The 25573-nt window shown below is 41.3% G+C and overlaps 1 protein-coding gene across 6 annotated transcripts in view; it reads left to right on the plus strand.

The window, feature by feature from the left end:
* Positions 1-25573, plus strand: part of POC1A (POC1 centriolar protein A) — a 253097-nt gene that overhangs the window by 40253 nt on the left and 187271 nt on the right. For 2 of the 6 annotated variants that reach the window (XM_069095575.1, XM_069095571.1), the window contains exons 1-6: positions 7600-7672; positions 14038-14122; positions 14891-15062; positions 15979-16158; positions 18679-18786; positions 20052-20167. In XM_069095575.1, coding sequence (XP_068951676.1) covers positions 7655-7672; positions 14038-14122; positions 14891-15062; positions 15979-16158; positions 18679-18786; positions 20052-20167 — 679 coding nt within the window. In that variant the 5' untranslated portion in view covers positions 7600-7654. Of the gene's footprint in view, positions 1-7100; positions 7223-7599; positions 7673-14037; positions 14123-14890; positions 15063-15978; positions 16159-18678; positions 18787-20051; positions 20168-25573 lie in introns of those variants that run through there. The other 4 variants (XM_069095574.1, XM_069095573.1, XM_069095576.1 and 1 more) reach the window with 4 other exon arrangements.

Raw genomic sequence — 25573 nt, forward strand, 5'->3', positions numbered from 1 at the left:
TTCCTTCCTTCCTTCCTTCCTTCCTTCCTTCCTTCCTTCCTTCCTTCTTTTCTCTTCCTCTCTTTCATCTTTTAATTCCTTGAGGTTATATGACTAGCAGTGAGATCTCTGAATCACTTTTTAAAGATAATTATTTCAAATTTCTTTCTAAAACATCTGGGCCAATTCATAGCTTCTCCAACAGGATATTAATATGCCTGTCTTTCCATAGACCCTCTAACATTCCCATCTTTTTTTCATCTTTGCCAATTTGCTAAATGTGAGGTAAAATTTCAAAATTGCTTTGGGTTGTATTTCTCTTACTACCAATGATTTGGGGCAATTCAGTTGTGAGAATAGGGATGGATCAAAGAGCCAATGGTCATGCTAAAAGGCTAATTGAGTAGTTTCAGAGCAGGGATCCTTAACCCTTTTGTGTCATGGACCCTTTTGGCAGTCTAGTGTAGCCTGTGGAGTCCTTCTCAGAATAATGTTCTATTTCCTACATTGGTAATTAATGGAGATACTAAATTTCAGTTACAGGTTTGTGAAATATAAAGAGGTGTTTTTTTTTTTCTAATTCAACTTTACAGACAACCTGAAATCTCTCCATGGATCCCAGATAAAGAATTTCTCACTTAGAGTTAGAAGTGGAATGATAGGAGATGGAGGTTGAACAGACAAATATCAAAGTCCTAGAACTTGAAGCAGTACAATTCTTAGAGATCGTGAAGTCCAACAGGTGAACAGTACAGTGTGTGTGTGTGTGTGTGTGTGTGTGTGTGTGTGAAATGGGGTGTAGAAAGAGGTTTTTCAGATTGATTGTTAGAATCATCATCAATATTGAAGTCTTAGAGGATAATGGCAGGAGTTAGGCTAAAGAGGAAGATTGTGAGCCAAGTGGCATGGTTGAAGAGAAATTTGAGTGACCTGGAGGTCAATAGATTTCAGTAACAAGGATGAAAAGAGGATAGCATATTAATGTATTGCAAAAATTCAAAGCAGGAAAGGTCACTGAGGGAGAGTGATAGAGGAATGGTCTGGAAGCATCAGTGTGGGACAAAGAGCATACCCATCACTCCTTCGGGCAGAGAAAGTTGCATCCAATGAAAAAAGTTCCTAGGGATGTGGTGTTTTCAGGGGAGAGTTAATTTTTAGTTAATATTCTATATTACTATATATTATAATGATCATTCTTTTCTTCTAGAGTATAAGCTTAATGAGGGCAGGGAACTAGATTTTGTATCTCTTCATTTCTATTCATTTCTAAGCACAGTGTTCTCTCTGCACATAGTAGGTAATTAGCAAAAATTCCTTCAATTGAATTCAAACTTAAGATTGTAATCCCACATCAGATAAATTTTGTTCCCACTCCTAGAAGGGTACAGGGGTGAACATATTTTGGGGTTGGGGGCCCTATCAGAGACTGTTTGAGCACTGGTTTTTCTATTAATGAATGAATAAAAGAGAGGCAGTTTTCATCTAGTAGAAACCACATCTGGCCTCAAAAGACTGGAGTTCTTATCCTGACTCTATTACTTACTAATAATAACTAATAGCTAACATTTATATGATACTTATAGTGTCATTGTGGTAAGCACTTTACAAATATTATCTCATTTGATTCTGATGACACCCATAGGAAGTAGGTGCTATTATTATCTTCATTTTATCGATGAGAAAATTAAGGAAAGCAGATGTTAAGTGACTTGTTTATGGTCACACAGCTAGTCAAGTGTCTAATTGTGTGACCTTCAGTAAATCACTTCCCTTTTCTGAATCTTCATATTTTTCATCTGTAAAATGGGCACAATACTGACTTTGCCTACTATAAAGGGTTGTCGCAATTCTCAAGTAAGCTAGCTCTAAGGATTAAATGAGATAATTTACCTAACATTAGCTGACTTTTTAAAGACTCGAGGCATACAGTCAATAAAAAATACTAATATTTCCTTTTAAACAAATCTCAGATGGATTTACATACATATATGTGTATACATATGTATATGTATGTGTGTGTTTACATAAACACCTGGTTTACATAAAAGATAAATTGTATAAAATATAAAGATATATAAAAGATAATTTTTGGAGGAACAGTTTGTTTCACAGAAGACTCTCCTCAAGAATCCTTTTAAATTCCCTGCTCCCCAAATATCCTGAAAATAGTTGTTGATTTTTAGAAATTAAATTCATACACAACTGTTAAAGAACTTCTCCCTGCTCCCTACACCATAATACTTTTGGTTGGGTGAGAAACCTGAATAGAGCAAGCCCAGACTCCTAAAAAATCATTTTCAAGGCGAAAAGCCCCCAATTCTGTGCTTCTGAATATCCGAGAGATGGCTCAGAGATGAGGAGAAATTGGAATACCCTGGGTTTTCTTGGTCTGAGACCAGCTGAATTCAAATTCCAGGGAATATATGAAAGCAGCCACTGGGGCAGGACTGAAATGACTTGGGTTTTTTTTTTTTTCAATCTAATTCTATTGTAGAACAGAAATCAGAGAAAGTGTATGGAGGAGAATGTATACCAGACAATAGGTAGTGAAGGACCTTTTCCCACTGGGCAGCAGGTAACACAGCTCAACTTGTTTTTGAAAAATGCTTCACTTATTTATTTTATACCATAGTCATTTTCAGATATTCCTTTCCTTGATCCCACCAATGAGTCTTCTCTTATGACAAGGAAAACTAGTCAATCAAGATTGACAAAGCAACTGAATCTGATGGTATATACATCATTCTGTACCCTTAGCCCCTTCTTCAATACTGAGAACATTTCATTCTTTTTTTCCCTGTTTGGCACCAAGATTAGTCATTGCAATTAATCTGAGTTTAATTGCTTTTCAGAATTGTTTTGGTTTATATGATTGTAAGTTATTGACCTTTTATGACCCCTTCCTTGCTCTTTGAGTTAATTTTTCCTCACAAGAATCTCCTGTTCCTGGTTTTGCCCCCTTCTCTCCAGGTCTAAATGTCCATTCTTTTTCTTCTTTCAGGGCCCAAATTGATGGCCACCTTTTCCATGAAGCTTTCCCTATTACCTCAGAAAGTGAGCTTCTTTTTTGTCCCTGGGACTCCTCTATTACTTGTGTATCTCATAAATTATAGTTTTTGTGTGTGTATGTCTCATCTCTTCCCATCACACTGTAAACGTGTTGGGGCCAAGAGCAATCTTGTTCATGTTTTATACACTGGATGATGATGAGGAGGAAGGAGTGCCCTCTGTTGGCTATGCTGAAGACTTGTTTCTGTTTTGTACTCAAATTCTATGTTTTGAACTTTAGGGATACAGAATCCTACAACATCAAAGCCGGGGGAGACTCTGGAGGTCACAAGATTTTTATACAACGATTTTTGAGTTGCCAAGGACGTTAGAAATACCAAGTCCAAACTCTTTCATTTTACAGATTTTACAGGAAACCAAGGCCCCTAGAAGTCACACAGGCTTGAACTAGAATCCAGGTCTCATGACTCATAGCCTGGTGCTGTCCCATGATTGGGTGTCCCCACCTGCCTAACCCACCTTGGGTCTGGTGATGCTCTCCCATGTATCATCAATCTTACCATCTCTACTGGGTCATTCCCCTAGGTCTATTGACATGCTCAGGGCTCTTCTATCCATAAAAACAAAAACAGACCCCAAGGAAACCCTTGAACTTGGCATTCTCAGACACTCCTCCTATATTCCTCCTTCCTTTTACTGATGAACTCCTAGATATAGTTGTCTATACTTCACTATTTTGTCTCTACTTCATTATTCACTTCCTCCTCAATCGGGTTTCTGTGTTCATCACTTTAGTGAAAAGGTTCTCTTCATGGCCACTAATGAGCCCAATTACCCCCAAACCTAATGGATTTTTTCTGTCATCATTCTCTTTGCATTGGTACCCATAAAATGTATGACAACATAGAGGAAAGGTTCTTAACCTGGACTCCGTGACTTTATTTTAATAGAATTGTTTCCTTTGCAATATTAGGTTTTACTTTACACATTTGAAAACATTATTCTGAAGTGGGGTCCACTGTAAGAGGAATTTGACTAGACTGCCCTAGGAGTCCATTACCCCCTTCCCTCCCCTCCCCCACACACACTCATTAAGAAGACCTGTCCTAGAGGAAGGCCTCTACCATACTGGGCAGATTTTCCACAGAGAAACATGAACAAGAAACCTATAAATGGCAGAGCATCGATGGGTTGTTATTTGCACCAGTGGAGGGAGAACTCATGTTGATGAGATCAGAGATCTTTTGAAGTTTTGAAGAATTCATTAGGATCCTCCTTGTACAAAGAGAAACTTTTCAATAACTGGATCATTTTGCACCACTCCCCCCCTCCCCCCCCCAAAAAAAAGGTCCTCAGTAAGCACTAAAGCTGGGAGGACACAGACTATAGGACAGGTTTTATTTATCCTGAACAACAACAAAAATGGCAGGATAGGTTTTAACAGTGGTTGAACTTAGCTCACTGAACATTAGTTAAGACTCTCCAACATTGTCCAGAGGGCATCAAGCAACCTCTTCTTTGGTGGGTCCCACTTTCCCTTCCCTTTCTTTTTTTTTAAAAAGCAATCGGGGTTAAGTAACTTGCTCAAGGTTACACGGCCAGGTGTTTCTGGGTGGGTGCTAAGTGTCTGAGCCCAGGATTCAATCTCCAGGTCTTCTCAACACTGGAGCCAGTGCTCTTACTTGCTGTGCTACCTGGCTGCCCCTTCCCTTCCCTTTCCCCACCTGTTAATAGTCTACATTGGAGGTGTGGGCCACATGCAGTCCCTAATGCTCCTGAGTGCCACCTGAACCAGATTAAAATGTAGTTCCTATCTGATTTTAATGTGTTAACATATTAATAAAAAAGGAAATGTACAAACGTGTTGTTTTCTAAGTCAATATGCAGCCCTCAGGAATTCTTATGTATGGTTTAGTGGTGGCCCCTGTTTCGATATGACATCCCCAGCGCATTTTGCATATGAGCACATGAACAATAAAGGGACAGGATTCTGGTTACCTGCAATACATAATTTATCCCTGTATCCAACTCTCTAGCAACAACTAGAGCCCAAACCTCAGTTTTTTCCTTTTGTGGCTCTCATTGTTTTTCAGTGTGCCTCCTGGGTGCTGGGGCTTTCATGCCTCTGACTTTGTGAATCTGAAAGGTTGAGGGGTTCTGGCAGAACTAACTGGCAGCGAAGGAAGTTGTTTTTTTTGTTTTTTTATCAGAGAAAATAACCAACAGCAAGACTATAATGACTATGGAGTATGCTCAGACTTTCCATTCCTGGTGGTTTATACAAAGCACGTGCCAGGTACTGTGCTAAACTCTGGGAATACAGATACAAAAAAGAGTCCTTGCCCTCAAAGAGCTTATAATCTGATGGGAAAGCCAGTTTACAAAAGGAAGGTAGAAGCTGCAGGGCGTGGAGAGGTCCTAAAATGAGAAATAAAATGTGCTGAGTACAGGCTGATGGGAGCTTGCAGGATCATGTTTCCCCCAATAATCACGTTTGTGAGGCATGGTGAAGAACTCATAGAGGCCCTGAAGTCGTGCAGCCCAGAGAGGAATGAGGAGATGCTCTGAGATGAGCTCCCTTCTCCAATGGAGGTTTAGTCATCAATTACTCATTAAGGGACTACTATGTTCCAGGCACTCTGCAAAGTGCTGAGGATAGGAGCTCATACTGGGGAAGACAAGGAGAAAACAACTAGGTACAAACAATATAAATATGGTGTGTATTGGAGAGAATCTCAGAGGGAAGGCCCTAAAATCAAGCATTGGGAAAGATTTCCAGTAGAAGGTATAACTTTAGGAAACTGAACTGTCAGGAATTGAAAAGCCCTTGAAGGCTAAGGAGGACAGATAATGTAACATATCTCCTCTCCTGGCAGGAAGTTGGAGAACTTTCTCCTAGGGCAGCAAATTCTATTATATGGTCAGATCTTTCATTATTTTTGCTTAATCTTTTTTTTTTTTTTTTTGCCACAAGAGCAGTTTCAAAGGGGGAGGAATGGCGGAGAAGAGAGGGAGTTTTCCTTTCCAAGAAATGACTGTAACGTAAAGACAAAAGGTATTAATAAAATGAATTTTTTAAGAGTCATCCAGGCATAGTAATGGGAGTCTCAAAACCTCTAACTCCCTTAGGTTCTACAGCTTTCAGGAAACTGGCTGAAGACTTGAATATCCAGCTTCAGACCCTTGTTAGACTTGTCACCCGGGCAGTAGGAATTCTACTCTCTGTGCTTCAGTTTCCTCATCTGTAACATGACCGGTTGGACTTCAAGACCTCCTAGGTCTCTCTTACTTTGAACTCTATGATCCTGTGACCCTCCCCCACCTCCTCCAGGTCCCTAGGACTAAGATCTTGGCAATTGGTACCATCACTTTCTGACAAATAAAAGGGAGAAGGAATGGAAGTAGCGTGGGGTATTGTGCTGGGCTGAAAGATCGCAGCAGACGGGGAGACCGCAGCCACGACATTAAAGGCCGCCTGCTCCTTGGAAGGGAAGCTATGGCAAATCTGGACAGCAGACTGACTGAGGAGCAGAGACAGCACCTTGCCAGAGAAGGTCCGTGTAGTCAAAGCTATGGCTTTTCCTGCAGTTATGCGAGCTGGACTACAAAGACATGTGAGCTTGACTTCATGCTTTCCAACTGCGGTGCTGGAGATGCCTTCCGAGAGCCCCTTGGCCAGCAAGGAAATCAAATCAATCAGTACTTAAAGAAAGTACTGGAAGGTGAAATGCTGAGCAAGAAGACGGGAGTCACCGGAAAAGAAGTTGGGAAAGCTTGAAGGCGAACGGAGAAGGGAATGGCAGAGGATGAGAAGGATACTGTCGGGGGAAGAAAAAGAGAAGCTGCACAGACTGGGATAGTGCAGGAGAGAGGGATCTGGGGTGCTGTGGTCCACGGGGTCACAAAGAGTCCGGCCGGGCTGAGCAGCAACAACAAAGTCTACTTTATTGATGTAGAAACTGAGGCCCCGGAGCCCCGGAAGCCGCGGGAGGACTCACAGCAGGAGGGAAGATCGAACTCGGCATCCCCAGACTTGGGGGAGGGGGTGTCAGGGCAGCCGCTTACTTCCTTCCGGAAATGACGCTTTCCCCAGCATCCACAGCTTCTGGGTGGGCTTGGTAGTTGCTAGGAAACCGAAATGCCCGGCTGGGGAGGGCGGAGCCCTGAAGAGGGCGTCCCCACCCTCTTCATGGCTTTGTTTAAGTATTCAGTCCATTCCTAGACACATCTAAAGGTAACAAAACACCCTAAGGCTCGTCTCTACAGCGCCCCCTGCTGCTAGTCGAAGGTGTCCGCGGTCTGGACAGTTTGCAGTTACGGAGGATACGCGGCCCTCTCCTACCTCGTCCCGCCTCCCAGCTAGTCGGGAGGGGAAGGAGGAAGGATTGTGGGACCCTTGGAGACTGAGGGGAAGCCCACGGAGGGGGGAGAAGAGGGAGGGCTGGGACGGGGGAAGAAAAAGGGAGAACGGGCATGGGAATTGAAGGCTAAAGGAAGTCAGAGACAGGACCTTTCCCAACAGCTGCTTTCCCGTCGGCAGGGGAAAAAAAAACCCATCATGCCTTGCAGGGGCGGTCCCTCCCCTTTAAGACGCGGACGTCGTTGCTATTGGCGGCCGTTGGGGGCGCGGAAACTGAACTGCCGGAAATTCGGGCCGGCCGGCGCCATGGCGGCCCCTTGCTTGGTGAGGGTCGGGGGCCAGGGGCCGGGGCGTTGGGGGGAGGGAAGCCGCGCTTCCTGGGCCGGGGGAAACTGAGACCTGCGGGACTGAGGGTGGTTGGGGCGGCCCCTTTCCCCCATACTGGCAGCTTCGTGAGGGCGGGCGGGGCTGGATGCGGGCACTGGGCTCTGCCTACAGTAGGGGCTTAAAAAGGGGTGGACCAGCTTGTGCATGGGAGCCCTCAACTCCTCTGTGAGTTTGGGTGGAAATTTGGGCATATCGGGTCTCAGAGCAATGTGCGAATGGCCTGGAATACAGTAAAGGGATGAAATGTCCGGACCAGCACAATAAACCTTGCCACGTCTCAGCAGTATGCAAACCAAGCCCTTTTCACTTATTTTTAACATGATTCAGTAAGCACTTATTAAGTGCCTACTAGGTGCCAGGCACCATACCAAGCGCTGGGGTACAAAAATAGGCAAAAGACAGTTCCTACCCTCAAGGAGCTTGTGGTCTGATGGGAGCGAGTTGGGAACTACTGGCAAACAAAGCAAGCTCTATGCAGGATAAACGGGAAGGAGCGAAAGGCCCTGGAACTAAGAGGGATTGGGAAAGGCTTCCTCCAGGAAGAGGGCTTCTGGCTGTGACTTGAAGCCAGGGAGCCTGTGAATGGATTTCAGGGGAACCGAGAACTTTGGTGAGAGGAAGCAATTACATCTTTATTTTCACTGAAATTTAACATTTCCTTCACTTTTGAACGAGCCAACAAAACATTCTGAGAAGGAATGAATAGATTTTACTAGATTGCCAAAGGGTCCAGTCAGTTGGCTAATTAGCATTGATTAAACACGTAGCGGGTTTAATTGTAATGTGTGCCTGTGCCTGTGCCTGTGCCAAAGAGCCCTGGAGGTACGAAGAAAGGCAAAAGACTGTCCCGGGAGCTTCTTGCTTAATGGGTCCAGAGCACAAAGATAAAGGTTAAGAAGCTCTCTTTTATATGATTAATGTTGAGTTCGCAAGATTTTGTCCTGTTCTTTAATTCATCGTGAAACCACTAATTTATCACATTGATTATTAAGCATACCCTTGAGAAATAGCCATTTTTCCAAGTCTAACCTTGATTTTCAATGAGTTTTAAAAATATGAAGGTTCCCTGGTCATTGTGTTTATCTCCATCTTTAAGATACATTTCTTTGTGACTTTGTGGCATGGTGCAAGATTGTGTTGTGGTATTCCATCTCCATTTGGGAATTTGTGTAATTCTGAGCAATTCTGCCTCTCACTATATCATTGCATATCATAATTCATCATTCCCTCAATTAAGACCAGCCTTTTAGGTCTAATGGAAGTTTAAAAAAAAATACCCGAAACATTTTTTGATTGGATGTTTTATATCTGTGGAAGTTGCCAGGATCTTATTAATTACCTGAATTTGTGACGATTTTATTAAAGCCTTAAATGAAAAAGTGAGTTATCACTAAAAATTAACTTTTCCCACTCTTCAGTACACTAGTCTTTGTATTTTCTTCTCCATGACAGGTATTTTTTCTTCATAGCAGTGGTTAAGCATCTGTTTTTTAAAATTTGTCTTTTCTCTTCTTCCAACTTTAAGAAGCCTGTGCTGCCTTGTTAAGGAATTAGTAATAGCTCCTCCAGGTTCCAGGTCCTTGGTTTTTTTAGGGTGAATTAGACTGTTGCAATAATAGATTGTGAATTTTTTATGTTTTTTGTTTTTCACCTTTCTTTTGTGTGGGTGTAATTGACCTTCATTGTGGACTTAAATGATACTTGAAATGCTTGACTTTCCACATCACCAAATACTGCAGTAAATATCTCTAACCCTCATTGAAGTGTGCTTTTTAAGAGCTCCAACTTTTGCTCTTTTTCTTGGAGTCATATCCATTCTTTTTTTTTTTTTAAAGGCAATTGGGGTTATAACTTGCCCAAGGTTACACGGCCAGTTTTTTTTGTGTGTGTGTGAGTGTTAAGTATCTGAGGCCCCACGGATCCAGGGTCCTGCTGACTGGGGGGCAGGCGCTCTTCCTCACTGTGCCACCTAGCTGCCCCTGTCATATCCATTCTTAAAAACCACAGAATTAAAAGAACAACAGAAGAGAGCAATGAAGCACATAAATATGATGCAAAATCAACACTTAGAGCACTTACTGACAGAGAATTACAGGTGGGGAAACCAGCTTAATCTCAGTTCATCTGGTCAAGGTCGTATGTTCTGAGTCAGCCCAGTGTCAGTAGAAGTATACATATGTGCATTACCATTGCCATCAAGAAAAAAGGAAACTATCAAACTTGTGTGTCCCAAGTAATTTACCTATCACTGTACGTTGTTCAAAAGGTTTGGCCTTTTTTTTCCTCTTTGTTTTTTCCTTCTCTAAAACAATATAAATGAAAATTTATTTCACTGTCCACCTAGTGGCACAGACATTTTGTGCGCAGAAGTAGTATTATGTTTTGGTCGGGGGGGGGGGGGAGGGGGGGGGACGGGGGGGGAGGGGGGGAGGGAGGAAGAAGGGAAGTTATTTGTAGAAAGAACAGTCAAGGTGAGTCAAAAACTGGTTTTGCATACTGGCCCTGCATCTTCCTATGTGTAGGAACTTAGATGGCAATAATAATGAAAGCAGACATTTAGTTGTTTTAAGATTTTACAGCATTTTACATACACTTCATTTGATATTCAGAAAACCTTATGAAGTAAGTAGTACAGGAAATATCCCCTTGCAGATGAGGAATTTGAGGTTTATAAGGGGGAAGTGATTTGCATATGGTTATATGGTTAAGTATTGGAGGATTTGAACTTAGGTCTCTTCTAACTTCAAGACCAAAATTCCTTTCTGTTACTCCTTGCCTCCTTAGGCACTTCTCTGGATCTCAGTTTCCTCATCTATAAAATGAAGTGTTGGGCTATATGATCTTGAAGGTCCCTTCTAATTCTAAACTGGTTCTGTGACACTCCCTATCCCCTAAGTCCAGTTCTCTTTTCATTGTATCACACTGCTCCTTTCTCAAGCACTTTCACCCTTCATGTTTTGTAGTTATTCCATACTTTACTGTGAGCTTCTAGGTGACACACACTACGTTTAGCTCTTTTTGCCTGTTTTTCAATACATCAGTCAGCATGCACTTATTAAGTACCTAATATGTGCCAGGCCCATGCTAGGCACTATAGATGCAAAGACTAAAAAATGAGATATATGCATATACATACACATACATTCTATATGCACATATGCTATTATATATACAATACATATGTACTTATATACATATGCATATATTCATATATGGAAAGTACTCCATAAATAGAAGGTGATTTTGGGGAAGAAGTTACAAATAGCTGGGGGTAGAGTATGATCAGGAAAGACTTGGTACTTGAGCTAATCTTTGTAGGAAGTCATTATAAGGAATATAGGTTATGGAGGAATATATTCCAGACATGGGGAATAGCCAGTCCAAAGTTACAAGAACTCCAGTTTGTTTGGAGTATAGTATGCATGGAGGGAGGAATGATAAATTCAATGAGAAAGGTAAGAAGGGGTCAGGTTGTAAAGCTCTTTAAATGCCAAACATAGGAGTTTATATTTGATCTTTGAGCCACTAGAGTGTGGGAGTGACATGGTTAGACCTAAACTTTGGGAAAATTACTTTGGCAGCTATGTAGGATGGATTGGAATGAGGAGAGATTTGAGGCAGGAAGATCAATTAGGAGGCACTTAGAGACACTAACCAAGATGGAGGAGTGGAAGGAAGTAGTATAGTAGAACTTTCTACCACAATTCCTCTACAAAATCTAGAAAATCCACCAGACTAAGTCCTGGTCAGGAAATCCAAGGAAAAAAATGACAAGTCATTTTTATGACTGAGGTTGGTGTAGACTGTTAGCTCATAGAGGGAAGGGACCATCTAATTTTTGTTTTTGTAGCTACAAAACTGGTACATAGTAGGTGCTTAATAAATGCTTGCTAATTGATGGATTGATAAAATTCTTTGAACTCTATCCAGTATAGTCCAGAATGACTGCTTAGAGCAGTCCAGCTTGGGTATTGAATGAGGATCTGCTAGTGGTTGTGTCAGTGCAAGAACAGGTCCTAGGTCTAATAGAACAGTCTGATCTTGGGTAGAGAACAAGAACTGCCAACCGGAAGAGCTGTCAGATCTGAGTGATAGATCCAGTAAGAATCAAGGCAGGGACCTGAGCTTAGGGGTGATGTTCCAAGGTGAGAACAATCAGAGCCCTAAGTTGTATACTGAGTGAGGATAGGTAGAGAAGTAAACAACCACTGTGAGTCTGACCCCTGTGAGCAGAGTAGGGCCTTAGAACCAACCTAGTCTGAAGTCTGCAGCAGAAAAACCAGGGTAGGTACCCCATGCCAAAGTGAAATCTGCAGTTTCTGTCACTGAACCCATTGAGCCTTCCAACTGATTGAAGATGGCCAAGCTCAACGTTAGTTTACCAGTGCTCCAACTGGGGCAAGTCTACAGTAGTGTTGCTTAGAACTAAGAACTAAGAACTCAAGAGCTTGCAGAGCTTAGACTAAGAGGGTGGTGCTTAGATTTTACTCTGTTTCAGACCATTTTGATTACACTGAAAGTTTACAGGTCCCTAGCCTTCCTCAGCAATCCCCAATATCCTGGAATAACAGAACACCCAGTAGTTGAAAAGACCAAGCATGGCCCAGCCATTCCTTCCAGAAGTGCATGGAGCCTCAGGAAGAATTAATGCATATAAAAAAGAATTCCATAAGGTTGTTATGAATAAAGTGTTTGTAAACCTAATTTACAAAGGAAAGGGTTTTTTGTACATGCTAGACTGGGGGAGTAGGTATGCTTCTTTTGAATCCTTAGCCATCTCACTGCCCAGCCTTTAAAAAAATAACATCGTGGTGGGTGGGCCACATATTCTTGCCCTGGCAAGGGTTGTAGGAGTTCAGAGAAAGGGGCACTCAGTTGGGGAGTGGAATCATTAGAAATGCTTTAGTAGCTTTGTGTCCAAACTTTGCCCCAAATGCTCAGTGTAGAGTTTAGTAATCCTCTGGGGTCTGGCAGAGCAAAAAGGGCTGAATTGGCATTGTGGCATTGTGCCTTTTAAGGTATGTCTTGATCGGGGAATCAGTTTAATTTTGGGCAGTTTGGGAATGGGGCCTTTCTTACCCCACTTTCTTATAAAGTGCATGTCAAATGCCTTCTAGAAGAATGAATTTCTTGAGAGCAGAGAGTATTTCTTCCTTGCCTCACACATAGTAGTAATAAATGTTTATTGAATTGAACTGATTAAGCTGAATATGAAGACAGGCCTAGATCTTAGTAGCTGCAAGGGTCTGTGGATTTCAGTGGCTTGCCTCCATCAGCTGCTACAGATCGGCATGAGCTGCCAAACTCTAGGGCCTGCTCCTTTCACATGGGATTGTGCTTTGCAGATTGACTCATCTTTTTGGGGTGTGGTTGGAGATTCAGTTCATATCCTTGTTTCTGGGAATCTCCCAATATGAAGAGCCAATAGCAAGAGCTATGTTTTCAGTGTGACTTCTCTGATAGAAATGGAAGCCTCCTGAGAATAGGAAATTATGGCAACTTCCCTCTTTTTACTGTCTCTTCTTTTCTCACACACACACACACACACACACACACACACACACACACACACACACACACACAGAAAGAATATGTGGAAGAGAGCTGTTTTTCCACTATGTGGGTTTGTATTTGGGTTGGCATATGCTTATTATATGTAGTCAATTCAAAACAGAATGTTTAATTGCCTTCAGCTCCCCTTTGTACCTGACCCACTCCAAGGCTGCTTTCCCAACTGCTCATTATTAGCTAGCCCACACATAGCAGTATTAGCAGAGCAGATGGGTTGCAGAAGAACGATGCTAATCCATGCTGAAGGTGAGTGGCTTTCTAGCCTGGTCAGTGGGGAGCAGTAAATTTAAGTGTCAGGGGATGAACACTCAGATCTCTTCTCAGGGGCTTCTTCCTTATGTGTCTTTGGGTGAATCATGTAGCCTCTTTTGACTCTGTTTCTTCTATAAAAGGAGGCTGTGGGACTAGATGGTCTCCAAGGTATCTTCTAGATATAAATTTGTGATTTGTTCAGGATTAATTTTGACCTAGGTGTAGACTGATCACATAATTTCTAATTTCATAATGTTCTTGGAATATGGAGCTTAGAACTCAGTATGTGTGCTTGAGGATGGAGAGAGTTGCAAATTTGGTGCCTCAGAGGTACCCTTTTCCTCTAGTGTTCAGTAGATTTAGAAAACTACAATTAACTTTTCATAGGACTCCTGACTGTTGTGGAAACATGCTACTGTGGAAAGGCTTCTTATTTTCTTTTGTACTGTTTGCATTTGAAATACTTTCCTGTTCTGCAGGATGATCCATCGTTGGAGAGAAATTTCAGAGGGCACAAAGATGCTGTCACCAGTGTGGATTTCAATCTTAACATGAAACAGTTAGGTAAAGTCATCTCTGTGTTCTTGTAGGCACTCCTCTGTTTTAGAAGCTGCATGCTTTAAGATGGGGTGTGTGTGTGAGGAACCAAATGGAAAATTAGAAGTCATGATTTCTCTAGCCTCATCTGAACAAAGGCATAGTGTCTTAATTGGGCAAGATGAAATTTTTGGTTGTTTTAGAAATTGCATGTGTTTGTATAAAAACCCATTTAATTTACTGCATGTTATATACCTTCTAATGGTAGTCATAATCTGTCAGTTCTTGAAATCAGAGACCATATATTCTTTGTATTTCTTGTAAGTTGTCTTATATGCAAGCTCAGGAATATTTGTGGAAAGAATAATAATTATATGTATTCAAAATTATTTTGAATTTTACTGGAAATCCTTTGCTGTTTGGGGTTCTCTACTGCCATTGAAATGTTGTTTTTTCCTTTTTTTAATGGAGATGCTATTTGATGGCTTGGATTATTTAGTATGTATGGCTAGTCAGTTTAGTTGGATAGTGGCCAAGGTCATTTGCACGTTCTCTTTCTTGTTGTGACAGCTAGCTTTGTATGGTCCTCTGGTCATACACTGTACTTCAGAACTGAGGACACTAATGGCTCCGTGAAATCTGTCACTACCAGAAAAACCTAAAGCATATACCTTGCTAAAAGGTAGAGGCAGTGCAATTTTTCATCTAAAAAGGGGCAAATTCTGTATTTTTTAAATCATATATGATTATTCAGAATAATATGTGTAAATATTAACTAGAACTTTAATTATTTAGTAAGTGGCAGCATGGATTCGTGTTTGATGATCTGGCACATGAAACCTCATATGAGAGCCTATCGTTTTGTGGGGCATAAAGATGCAGTGATGTGTGTTCAGTTTTCCCCTTCTGGTCACCTTGTGGCATCAGGATCTAGAGATAAAACTGTCCGTATATGGGTGCCAAATCTGTAAGTATTCTCGTCTTTTTTTCTGTAAAACTTTTATGTTATTGGCTCTTGTTTGTTAGAAATCAGAAGTCCAAGAGCTGTGGCTATTCACAATTATCTTTGTGAAGATCTTTTTTCTTTTCCCTTCTTTCCCCTACATCATACTCAGAGAGAGTCATTAGTTCTCAAAGGAATCTTAGATATAATCTAGTGTTGTCAAGTCCCACCCCTACTTTGTTGACAAATGAGGAAAATGAAATCCAGAAAGCGAAAGCCATTTATCCAGGGTCACACAACTCTTAAAGAACAGAGCTGGAAATTTAGACCAGATCTTCTGCCCCACAGGCCAGAGATCTTTCCAATATTGTAGGCTGTTTCTTAGTAGTCTTTGTGAGAAACAAGTTAGTCAGGTTGTGGAGGCTCAATTTCCTTGGCATGGAAGCATCTCTGGTCTCTCTAAGTGGATTTGTAGTAGTTTGCTAATTACCCTTTAGGGAGGCAGTCCTCAGCCTTCAGAGACATGAGCACTGACAAGTTTTCTTTTTCTTCCTCTGACATGGGCCATGTGGCTGGGCCTGCCATCGGCTCTGCAGACTAACAGTGGCTGGAGTCAGGAAGCCCTGGGTATTCCTATGTTGTCTCTGACACTCATTCATGTGTGAGGACCTAGATATCACTTCAGTTTAGTCACTTCTAAAAAGGGAACTGTGATAGCTGCAACATTATATTAGAGGTTTATTGGGAGGCTCTTAGTGCTATGTTCTCAAACATAGGCCCATTCAGGTCCCTGTTCCTTCATTGTCTTGGGATAGGCAGCATGCTTGTACCTGAATTTATAGTAGAGGGATATACTTGGAAACCAGTAGGGCTTTTCATTGTACTGTGTAATGATTTCTAAAGAAACTTTTAATTAATGACCTGGTGTTTTTGCGTTTAGCAAAGGAGAATCTACAGTTTTCCGAGCTCACACAGGAACTGTAAGAAGTGTCCATTTTTCTAATGATGGTCAGTCGTTGGTGACAGCCTCAGATGACAAAACAGTAAAAGTGTGGACAGTGCACCGCCAGAAATTTTTGTTCTCATTCAGCCAACACATCAACTGGGTCCGCTGTGCCAAGTAAGTCATATCCTTCATGAGAAGAAAAGGCAGGAATATATAATTTTCTTTAAACATTATATATAAAATAGCTATTTATAGATAACTTTGTGTGTATGGGAAGTGGGGTGTTAGATCCAATCTGGACTCTTGTATGTGATCTTATTTCCTAGTAAGCTGGGAATTTAGTCTCCATCACCCCACCCTTACCTCTCCTACCTCTTTGACTTTGAGCACTTATGGCTTGGCTATCCCTGTGGTATGGAGTTATAGATATTCTTTCTTGGTTTTGGCTTTTTACTATAGTTTATTCTTAATTACCTCTTAATTAGAGGTAATTCTGATTATATTGTGTCCAGATCTAGGCACCACATTTTTAAAGGAATATTGACAAATCAGAACATGTTCAGAGGAAGAGCACCAGTTTGTGGAGGGGACTTGAAAAAAACATCATGAGAAACTGATAGATGAGGGATACTTAGCCTAGAGAAGACAAGGAGACCATGATGGTTGTCTTCAAACACTTTGAAGGACTGTGTACTAGATGGTTTGCCTTTGTATACTTTTCAAGAGGTGCTTTGTTCTTTGTAGTGATGGAATAGATTCTTTTTTTTTCTTTTTGCATTTTGGAGGGCAATTGGGGTTAAGCGACTTGCCCAAGGTCACATGGCTAGTAAGTGTTAAGTGTCTGAGGTCGGATTTGAACTCAGGTCCTCCTGACTCCCGGGCCGGTGCTCTATTCACTGTGCCACCTAGCCGCCCGTGTGGAGTAGATTCTTAATTGTAGTGGTAACACTTTCTGTCCTCTTAAGAAGAAGGTAGGATATCTAGTTAGCTAAATGATTACACAGCCTTTAGGAGGCTTCACACTGGGGTTTGTAGGATTGGTGAAAGAACCCAGATGGGCAAAATTCCTAATATTGGTTTGAGAGCTTTTGCTTCTTGATGTCATGAGGAGGCAAGATGCCCTGGCTTAGAGTGGCTCAGACTGATGAAACTTGGAACCTGAAGTACATAATGTTTTATTTCTGGGAGGAGTCTAGAGGAGCCAAAAAGGACAAATGCTATTCCTGCTACACGAGAGATGATGGATTCAAGCATTACAGGCTGGGCCTCTGGCTATTGATCTTCTTGTCCACTCTCAGCTCTTGATTCTAAAGACAGATTATTTCTCATTATTTATTCCTTTCAACATGTATTTTGTATTTAATGTCTTTTTTCTTGTCTCTGTCTCCTTACACATTTCCCTTTTGTGGACATGGGAGATTCCTTTTCCTCATCGATACTGTACTCTGTTTATAGTACTGTATTTTCCAAAGCAGGAACAATGTTTTCCTTTCCTAAATGGTTCCTATTTAAAATGCAATAATTTGATCCTGCAGAGGCAGGTGGGCTATTTTTTGTTGTTCCTGTGGCATGGGTTGCCACATGTTCTCTTGGAGAGTAACTTCCTAGCAGTCATTACAGGGTTGTCAGGTATTTTATGGCAGGAATGATGTCACATCTCCAGTGCCTAGGGCAGTGTTCTGCATACAGTAGATATTTAATAAGTCTTTGTTGAATGAATATAGCTGTTTGGACTTATACTGTACATTTTATCAGGAAGTGCTTAAAATGCTTTCTCATTGATGCAGAAAACAAAAGAAAGAATTGAAGAGAGAAAATTTAAGGATTTAGCTCACAGTCCAGTAGATTTTGGGCTTCTTGAGGGCAGGGACTATCTCCCCTTTTTATGTCTCTAGCCTGGCACATAGTAGGTGGTTAAGAAATGTTTATCGTGGGGCAACTAGGTGACTCATTGAGTAGAACCACCAGGCTTGGAGTCAGGAGGACCTAAATTCAAATCTGGCCTCAGACACTTAACACTTTCTAGCTGTGTGACCTTTGGCAAGTCAGTAACCCCAATTGCTCTGCCTCCCCCCTCCAAAAAAACAAAACAAAAACCAAAGAAATGTTTATTGACTGAATGAAAGGAAAAGGTGATAAAATCTGTTTGACAGATGTGTTGGTAACTCCTGAGATGGGCTAAAGCTTTAAGTAAGTATGTTATGTTAGATCATTGATCACTCTGTGGGGACTTTACTACTGGCAGAACCTCACTGTGATGTTGGTGAGGAGTGAGATTACTTGGCATTTATCTTGGGATCTTGCCATCCTCATGAATCTCTTAATTCCTACTCTACTTTCCTTGGCATGGTAATTGGCCCCCTTCAAAGCAGTTATTTTTTGTGATCTCATACTTAATACTATTTTCTGAAGCAGCTTCTATTCCTGTAATGAGTAATGTCTGAAATTTAGGCCTGCCTGGAATAATGATGTTGTCCCAGGTGCAATATTTTGGGAAATGCTGGAATGGTGTCTGATTCAACCGGAGCCTGCAGGAGCAGAAAACAAATGATTTGAATCTTAAATAAAAGCAACACCCTTCTTCTAATGAGACCATCTTCTAGCATAGCTAACAACTGCATCTGTGTACCTGTTTCACTCCGACTAGACTAACCTAGTAGGTGGTATAAAAATGATGCCTTGTTTCATTTTCAGATTCTCTCCTGATGGAAGGCTGATTGTGTCTGCCAGTGATGATAAAACTGTCAAGTTGTGGGATAAGACTAGCAGAGAATGTGTGCATTCCTTTTGTGAACATGGCGGGTAAGCCTGCTGTGAGCCTGCCCCTCCTCTAACCTCACACTCACAAAGCTTCTTTCCAGTCTATTTTGTCTGGTTAGCTGCCTATGAAACACAAGTGGTGAAATCTGACAGCTATCCATTCACTTCCTATTTTTAAAAGCCATTTTTGTACGAGGTGATGTCAGAAAGCTGTTATATACTTGGGAAATAATTAGTGTAACAAATAATGTCTGATAATTTCTACAGATGCTGACCAAACTCTCTACTGGGAAGGAAAGCAAGAAATAAAGATATGATTTATAGCTTTCATGTTAGTGACTAGATATAAGGCTTAATCACTTCAAAGTACCTACAAAAAACAGAAAAGTTTTGACTTGGGCAATTTAAATGTTAAGATAGCTCCTTTTTCTAGTTTTATAACACAGAGAACTGTGATATTAAAAGTCCATGCAAATGTAATTAAATCTTATTGGAAGGGGAAGTGTATTTTAACCTGCCTTATTTTGTAATTCCATGGATTTAAAATTTTTTGATTCTAGGAATTGCTTATGATGCATTTTCCATGGTCAGATAGTCATGGCTTGTCTTAATATTATTATTTTCAATATTATAATCGTTAATGATATACATGGTTCACATTTATCTAGTACTTTAATATTCAAAATATAAGGATTACTTTATTTAAATGGTGACTTGTCCAGAATTGTTGATATAATCTCATCTTCTGTCATTTTGGTTGGCAACTTTTATGATATGAGCACCTGAACTAGTGATACCTATGCAGATTTCCTCAGTGAAATTCTAACATCTCTCTCCTGATCAGTAGATGAAAAATTAGGGTTTGGGGGAACATTTCTGCACACCTTTGGGCCTAAATGCTTCTCTAGACTAAACAAAATGTAATGTGGCTATTGGGTATTGGCCAGAAAAACACTCGAAGCTTTTGTGGTGAGGCCTATAGTCTGACTTTAAAAACATTGAAACAGTATATTTAGTAGACTCCTCAATTTAGTCTTAACCCTAACCCATTTTCCCTTTGGCTTAAAATTGTGACCAGTTACTTAATAGAAAAATAGGTCCATTTTGTGGATACATTGTAGAATAATTGCATCAATTTTTTTCAACAATCTTTCCAGCATTTACTGTGTGCTTAGTGCAGATCTAGTAGGGCAAGGACCTGAAACTGACTTTTGTGTGATCCCTTTTTATTGCTTTGAGAAATGTTATCTCTTGACCCTAATTCAGAGACACAGAATAATAATGTAAGGTGGTTTTTTCTACTTTAGGTTTGTCAATTATGTGGACTTCCATCCTAGTGGTACATGCATTGCTGCTGCTGGTACAGATAACACTGTCAAGTTGTGGGATGTCAGGACCAACAGACTCCTTCAGCATTATCAATGTAAGTTGATGAGGCTTTCCTTGAGACTAGCCTGTATAGGTGACAATTAAGTCTTTAGACCTTGTTGTGGAAGATAGCTTATGACATAACTGTTGGCAGAGAGGATTTCTGTTCTGTTCTGTGGTATTTATTGAGCACTTGTTTGCCCAGCAAATATGAGGAGTCCTTTACCAGGTCAAAAAAAAGCCATTAGTTTTGATAGGTACCTTGATGCTAAAGAGCAGAATTGTCTTCAGAGAAACAGTGTACTTTCTGTTTTGTTTGGTTACTGTCGCTATGACACTTCATTCATAGTTAGTGTCTGATGAGTTCATTGGAATTAAGAGGTCAGCAGATCATCTTGCAGGCCATGGGATTGTATCAGGAGTTGTAATGGTGCTTGGGCAGGAAGTCCTTCCTAGTGTATCTGCTAGGGTCACTACTAGGGGTCTAGTGGCATTTGACTTCATCATATGCTAGCATGGGGTGGGAGGGATATACTCCATTGGAGGGAGGGTGGTTTCTCCCCAGAAGGAGCTGTGTCCATGGCTACCATGATTGCTGCTGCCTGTGTCCTTTGCCTCATTATCCTCTGCTAACACAGGACATTTTGCATATTTGCAGACCTTAAGCTCTCCACTCTACCCCAGGCTTCCTGTTTTCATGGTACTTCTCTTCCGGTGATGGTTGACCCCCTCTCAGCAGACTGATAAACACTGTGATACAATTCTCCTTGCTGTCTTTCCCTTAACTCCTCTGTTTGCCTCTTAGTCTGGGCTTCTTACTGCGAAGTTCATTTCTGTTATCCCCCATTAAAAACCCTCATCCTGTTCTTCATTAAAGTCCCCCTTAATGCTACTCTGTGATGTAAAGGTTACTAAAAAAAATCTCAGAATTGGAAGGGACCTGACACCATCTTGTCTTAACCTATATCTGAGCAAGAAACCCAACACAACTTCTCCAGTAAGTGGTCATCCAGGCTTTGAGTCTGGCCATTCAGTCAGTTGCAAATCCATTGAATTGTCCATAAATCACTGTCTTCTCCTTAAGTATAGCATGAGATTCTTTATTAGATACTCTCCTAAAACCTAGGTAACCTGTGTCTCCTGCACTCACTGATCCCCTAACTTAATAACCTGGACATAAAAAGAATAAGGTTAATCTCCTATAACCTGTTCTTGGTGAAGCTGTGCTGTCTCATCCTAATCACCACTTCCTTCTCTAGACATTAACTGTCTCTTTAATGATCCATTATAGAATTTTCTCAGGATGTAGAGTCAAGCACTTAGGTTTAGAGTTTGCAGATTCTATTCTGTTCCTGTTTTGAAAAATGGGACATTTTTTCAGTCCTGTGGTACTTATTTCATTTCCTGTGATCATTCAGATCTTACCGACAGTGGCTCAGAAATCACATCAGTTGGTTAACAGGTATTAAGTTTTTACTATGTGCCAGGTACTGTACTAGACCCTGTAATGGTAAGGAAATTTGGAAATCTTCTCTGCTCCTTAATAGGCCTAGGGAATTTGAAGATCTTCCCTGCCTCTTAATGGACTCAAGTAGAACCCAACAGGAGGGGCTTGATTGGGGGGGAGGCTTGTTCTTCAGGAAGGCCCACACCTTTTGTTGCTTTGTAATTAGGCAGTGGGTCGCTGAAGGTTGTGATGTCCTCTGTCCCTGAAGAAGGGTATATATACTTTGAGGTGAAGTTTTGCTTTGGGGCTCACTTATGGGAAGAGTTGTGTGATTTGGCCAGATGAGACTCTAGGTAACTGTTGAGCTTCCTGCCCCCCTGCCCCTTTGAAAACCCAGATGTTGGTGCTTTTCTCTCTGGTAATTAACTATGTATGTATATAATGGTCAGACAGCTTGTCTGTTGGACTGTTGAATTGTGTTATTTTCTCCGTCTGTACTTTTTTTTGTCTGCTTGTAATTTCTGCTTGTATTTTCTCTGAAGTTCAGGGTGCTGACTTTTTCCCCTGAACTAAGTAGGTGATATATATGTTTGATTAAAGTAAGATTGTTAACCCCTTTAAAGATACTTAACTTTAGTAAAGCATATCAAAGAACCTGTGCTAGTAGCCATCCTGGGTATGCTAGGGTGCTTTCTGTTACAGACCCTGGGGGTAGAAAGACAAAAATGCCTTTGTATTGGAAGACACAATATGTATGTGCAAACCCACATGTATGTGTGTGTAATATATTATGTATATATACACAAGGTAATTTGGATAAGGGGTAGCTAAGGGGAATCAGAAGGACTTCACCTAGAAAGTTGTGCTTGAGTGGAGCTTTGAAGGAAATCAGGGATGGGTTATAAGAGCCGGACATTGGGAGGAAGTGCTTTTTAGTTATTGAACTGGTGCACAGGTGCACAGGTATGGAGATACAGGAGAGACGGTGTTGTGTATGAGAAACAAGAAGGCTGTTTTGACTAGACCTTAGAATGTAGGAAAGGGAGTAGATTAGACCTGGAAATGACGTTTGGGAACAGATTATGAAGAACATTAAAAGCCAAACAGAGAAGTTTTTTTAATCTTAGAGACAACAGGGAGCCATTGGTGTTTATTGAGTAAGGGATGGTCAGATCTGTACTTAAGAAAAATCACTAGTAGCTCTGTGGATGTTAGATTGGAGTAGGGTGAGTCTGGGAGTCTAGTTAGGAGGCTCTGTAGTAGTCCAGGTAAGAGGTGATGAGGCCCTGAGCTAGTGTAGTTACCTATATGAGTAAAGGACATGGGTGTGGGAAAGGTGGTGAAAGACTTAACAAAAGATTGGATATGAGAAGTAAGTGAATGTGAAGAGCTAAGGATGACAGTAACACTGAGGTAGAGTCTTTTCTGAATTCTTTTTTCAGAAAAGGATTGTGTGGCAGGGATGGGGGAGCATTCAGTTTGGCACATGTGCTGGAGATGCTTACAGGACATCCAGTTTGAAAGTCAACTGTGACAGTTGGGAATGGGAAATTTATGAGGTTGCCAGGAGTGGTATGGAGAGAGCCCAGTGCAGAGCCTTTGGACACCCCCACAGATAGGGGGTGTGATCTGGAGAAGGATCTAGCAAGGAAACTGAGAAGGAGATGTCAGATAGGTAGGAGGAAAACCAGGAGAGTGAGAATCCCAAACACTCAGAAGAATATCCAGGGGAGAGAGATGTTGCAAAGAGGTTGAAAAGAATGAAGATTGAAAACAGGCCATTAAAAGCTTATTGGTAGCCATGAGGTCAGAAGCCAGCCTGCAAAGGACTGGGAAGTGAGCCAGAGCAGAGGAAGTAGAAGCAAAGAGGCTGGACAGCTTTTTCTGGGATTTTATGAGAGAGAGAGAGAGACAGTGAGAGTGTGAATGCAAGCATGCCAGCAAGAGGTGAGAGGAGGGTCTTTAAGGATGGAGGAGAAATGGTTGTGTTTGTAGAGAGGCAGAGAGTGGAGATTGGTGGGTGGGTGACAGGAGGGACAATTTTTGGAGAAGATAGGGATGAGATCACAGGGCTGTGGTGAGGAGGAGGGCCACCTCTACTCCTGCGACTGGAGTGAAAAAGGAAAGAGTGGAAGGTGATAGTATGGGTTTTTGAGAAGGAGAGGAGAGGGAGTTCACCTTCAATAGGCTTTATATCATCAGTCATGGATGTGACTAGGTCCTCAGTTCAGAGGGGAGGGGAGTGAGGAGGTGAGAAAAGAAGATGTACAACAATCTCCATTATTCATTGTCTGTCATTTGTAGTTTCCAAAAGCAAAACGAGAGTTGGTCAACTCTCCTTTCCCTCCTTTCTGTTGTCCTGTTTTGTCCAGTCTGACACTCAGCTCCTCTGTATGTGACTGGTTGGGCTTTCAGATCAGGAGCCTTAGGTGTGACATCATCATGAGGATGGCTCATAAAATGTGGCCTGAGTAGTGAAAAGAGTGTTAAGATTTGGGGGAAAAGTGGTTTCAAGTCTTATTTTTACTACTTGTAGCCTGTATGTCCTCAGACAGATCACTAATCTCTCCCAGTTTTCCTTCACCTTTTTAAAATGGGTATAATAAACCCACCTCAAATGGTTGTTGTGAAAAAAATACTTTGTCAATTGCAAAGTGCTATAAAAATATGTGAGCTGTAATCATTAATAGGAAGAAAGAAATCACCAAGTTCTGTGTACGTTGATTTCTCAGGATTTTGGTAGGTTTACATCAGGTGATGAGAATGGCGACAGAAATGTCTTGGGAGAAAGTCAATGATGTCTATTTTGACTGATGGGCCACTGTTACTGACCACTAGGTGGCGAAAATGCTATGTTATTTTTTATAAGCTTGTGTACTTTGGATCTTAATTCACATATGCCTTCAGGACTAAACTTGGAGTGGTGGTTGTAGTCCTTTGTCTTTGGAATAAGCTCCATTTCCACTGAGGCCTTTAGAGGGGCAAATTTAATCTCATGGAGGTGTTCCACAGAACATGTCTTCTACCCCTCAACAGAACTTAGTTTATTGCTTAGTAAGGCCCAGTGTAGGTGCAGTAAGTGGCACAGTGGGCCTGGAGTGCTGGGCCTGGAATCAGGAAGACCTGAGTTCAAATCCAGCCCTAGACACTAGCTGTCATCCTAGGCAATTCACTTAACCCTGTTTGCCTCAGTTTCTTCATCAGTAAAATGAACTAGAGAAGGAAATGGCAAAACCACTCTGGTATCTTTGCCAAGAAAACCCCACATGGGGTCATGAAGAGTTGGAGACAACTGGAACCACTGACTCACAACAGTAACAAAGACCCAGTGTTGATGAATGTCGTCTTTGAGAGATGATTTATTTTGTTTTGTCCTTGATCAGTTCAGAAACATTGGGGTTTTTCTGATAGATTAAGAAAACCAACCCACATCTGTAACCTCAGACGTAGTATGTCTTTAGAACAGTTTAGCCAGCTTTGTCTCCCCACAGTGTAAAAGAGGTTTCAATGTGGAAAAGTTATAATGTTACAATGGTATGTGAAGTCCGGTTCCTTTTCTCCACTTCTAGCCTCTCCATGCTTTTTATCTGAACTCTCTTATATGTAATGACATTATTTGTTAGAGATCTGTTGGTTCACATCACTTCATACATACTTGCAGAAGACAGATGCCTTATTGGGCTATAGCTTACACCAGCTGTGTAACTACTGTAGAAAGATTGGAAAAGAACTCAAGGGCCATCTAGTCCAGCTGCTATCTGACCCATATCCTTTTTGTAATATCTTCAGCAAGTGTGTGTAGGTTCTGCTTAATGAGGGGGAACCTGAGGCCGTCCATTGCTCTTTTTAATGCCTCTGATTGTTAAGTTTTTTTTTTTTTATCGTTGAACTGCAATCTGCCTTTGTGAATCTTTCACTATTTATTTCTACTCCCTGGGGTCAAGCCTTTAAATACTTGGAGATGGTGTTCCTGGCCTATGTAAGCCTTCTCTCTTTCAAGCTAAATATCTCTAG

The sequence above is a fragment of the Petaurus breviceps genome, unplaced genomic scaffold (assembly GCF_028583685.1).
Source record: "Petaurus breviceps papuanus isolate PSGF00001 unplaced genomic scaffold, PetGlider_PUasm1.0 227, whole genome shotgun sequence".
Taxonomy (NCBI): Eukaryota; Metazoa; Chordata; class Mammalia; order Diprotodontia; family Petauridae; genus Petaurus; species Petaurus breviceps.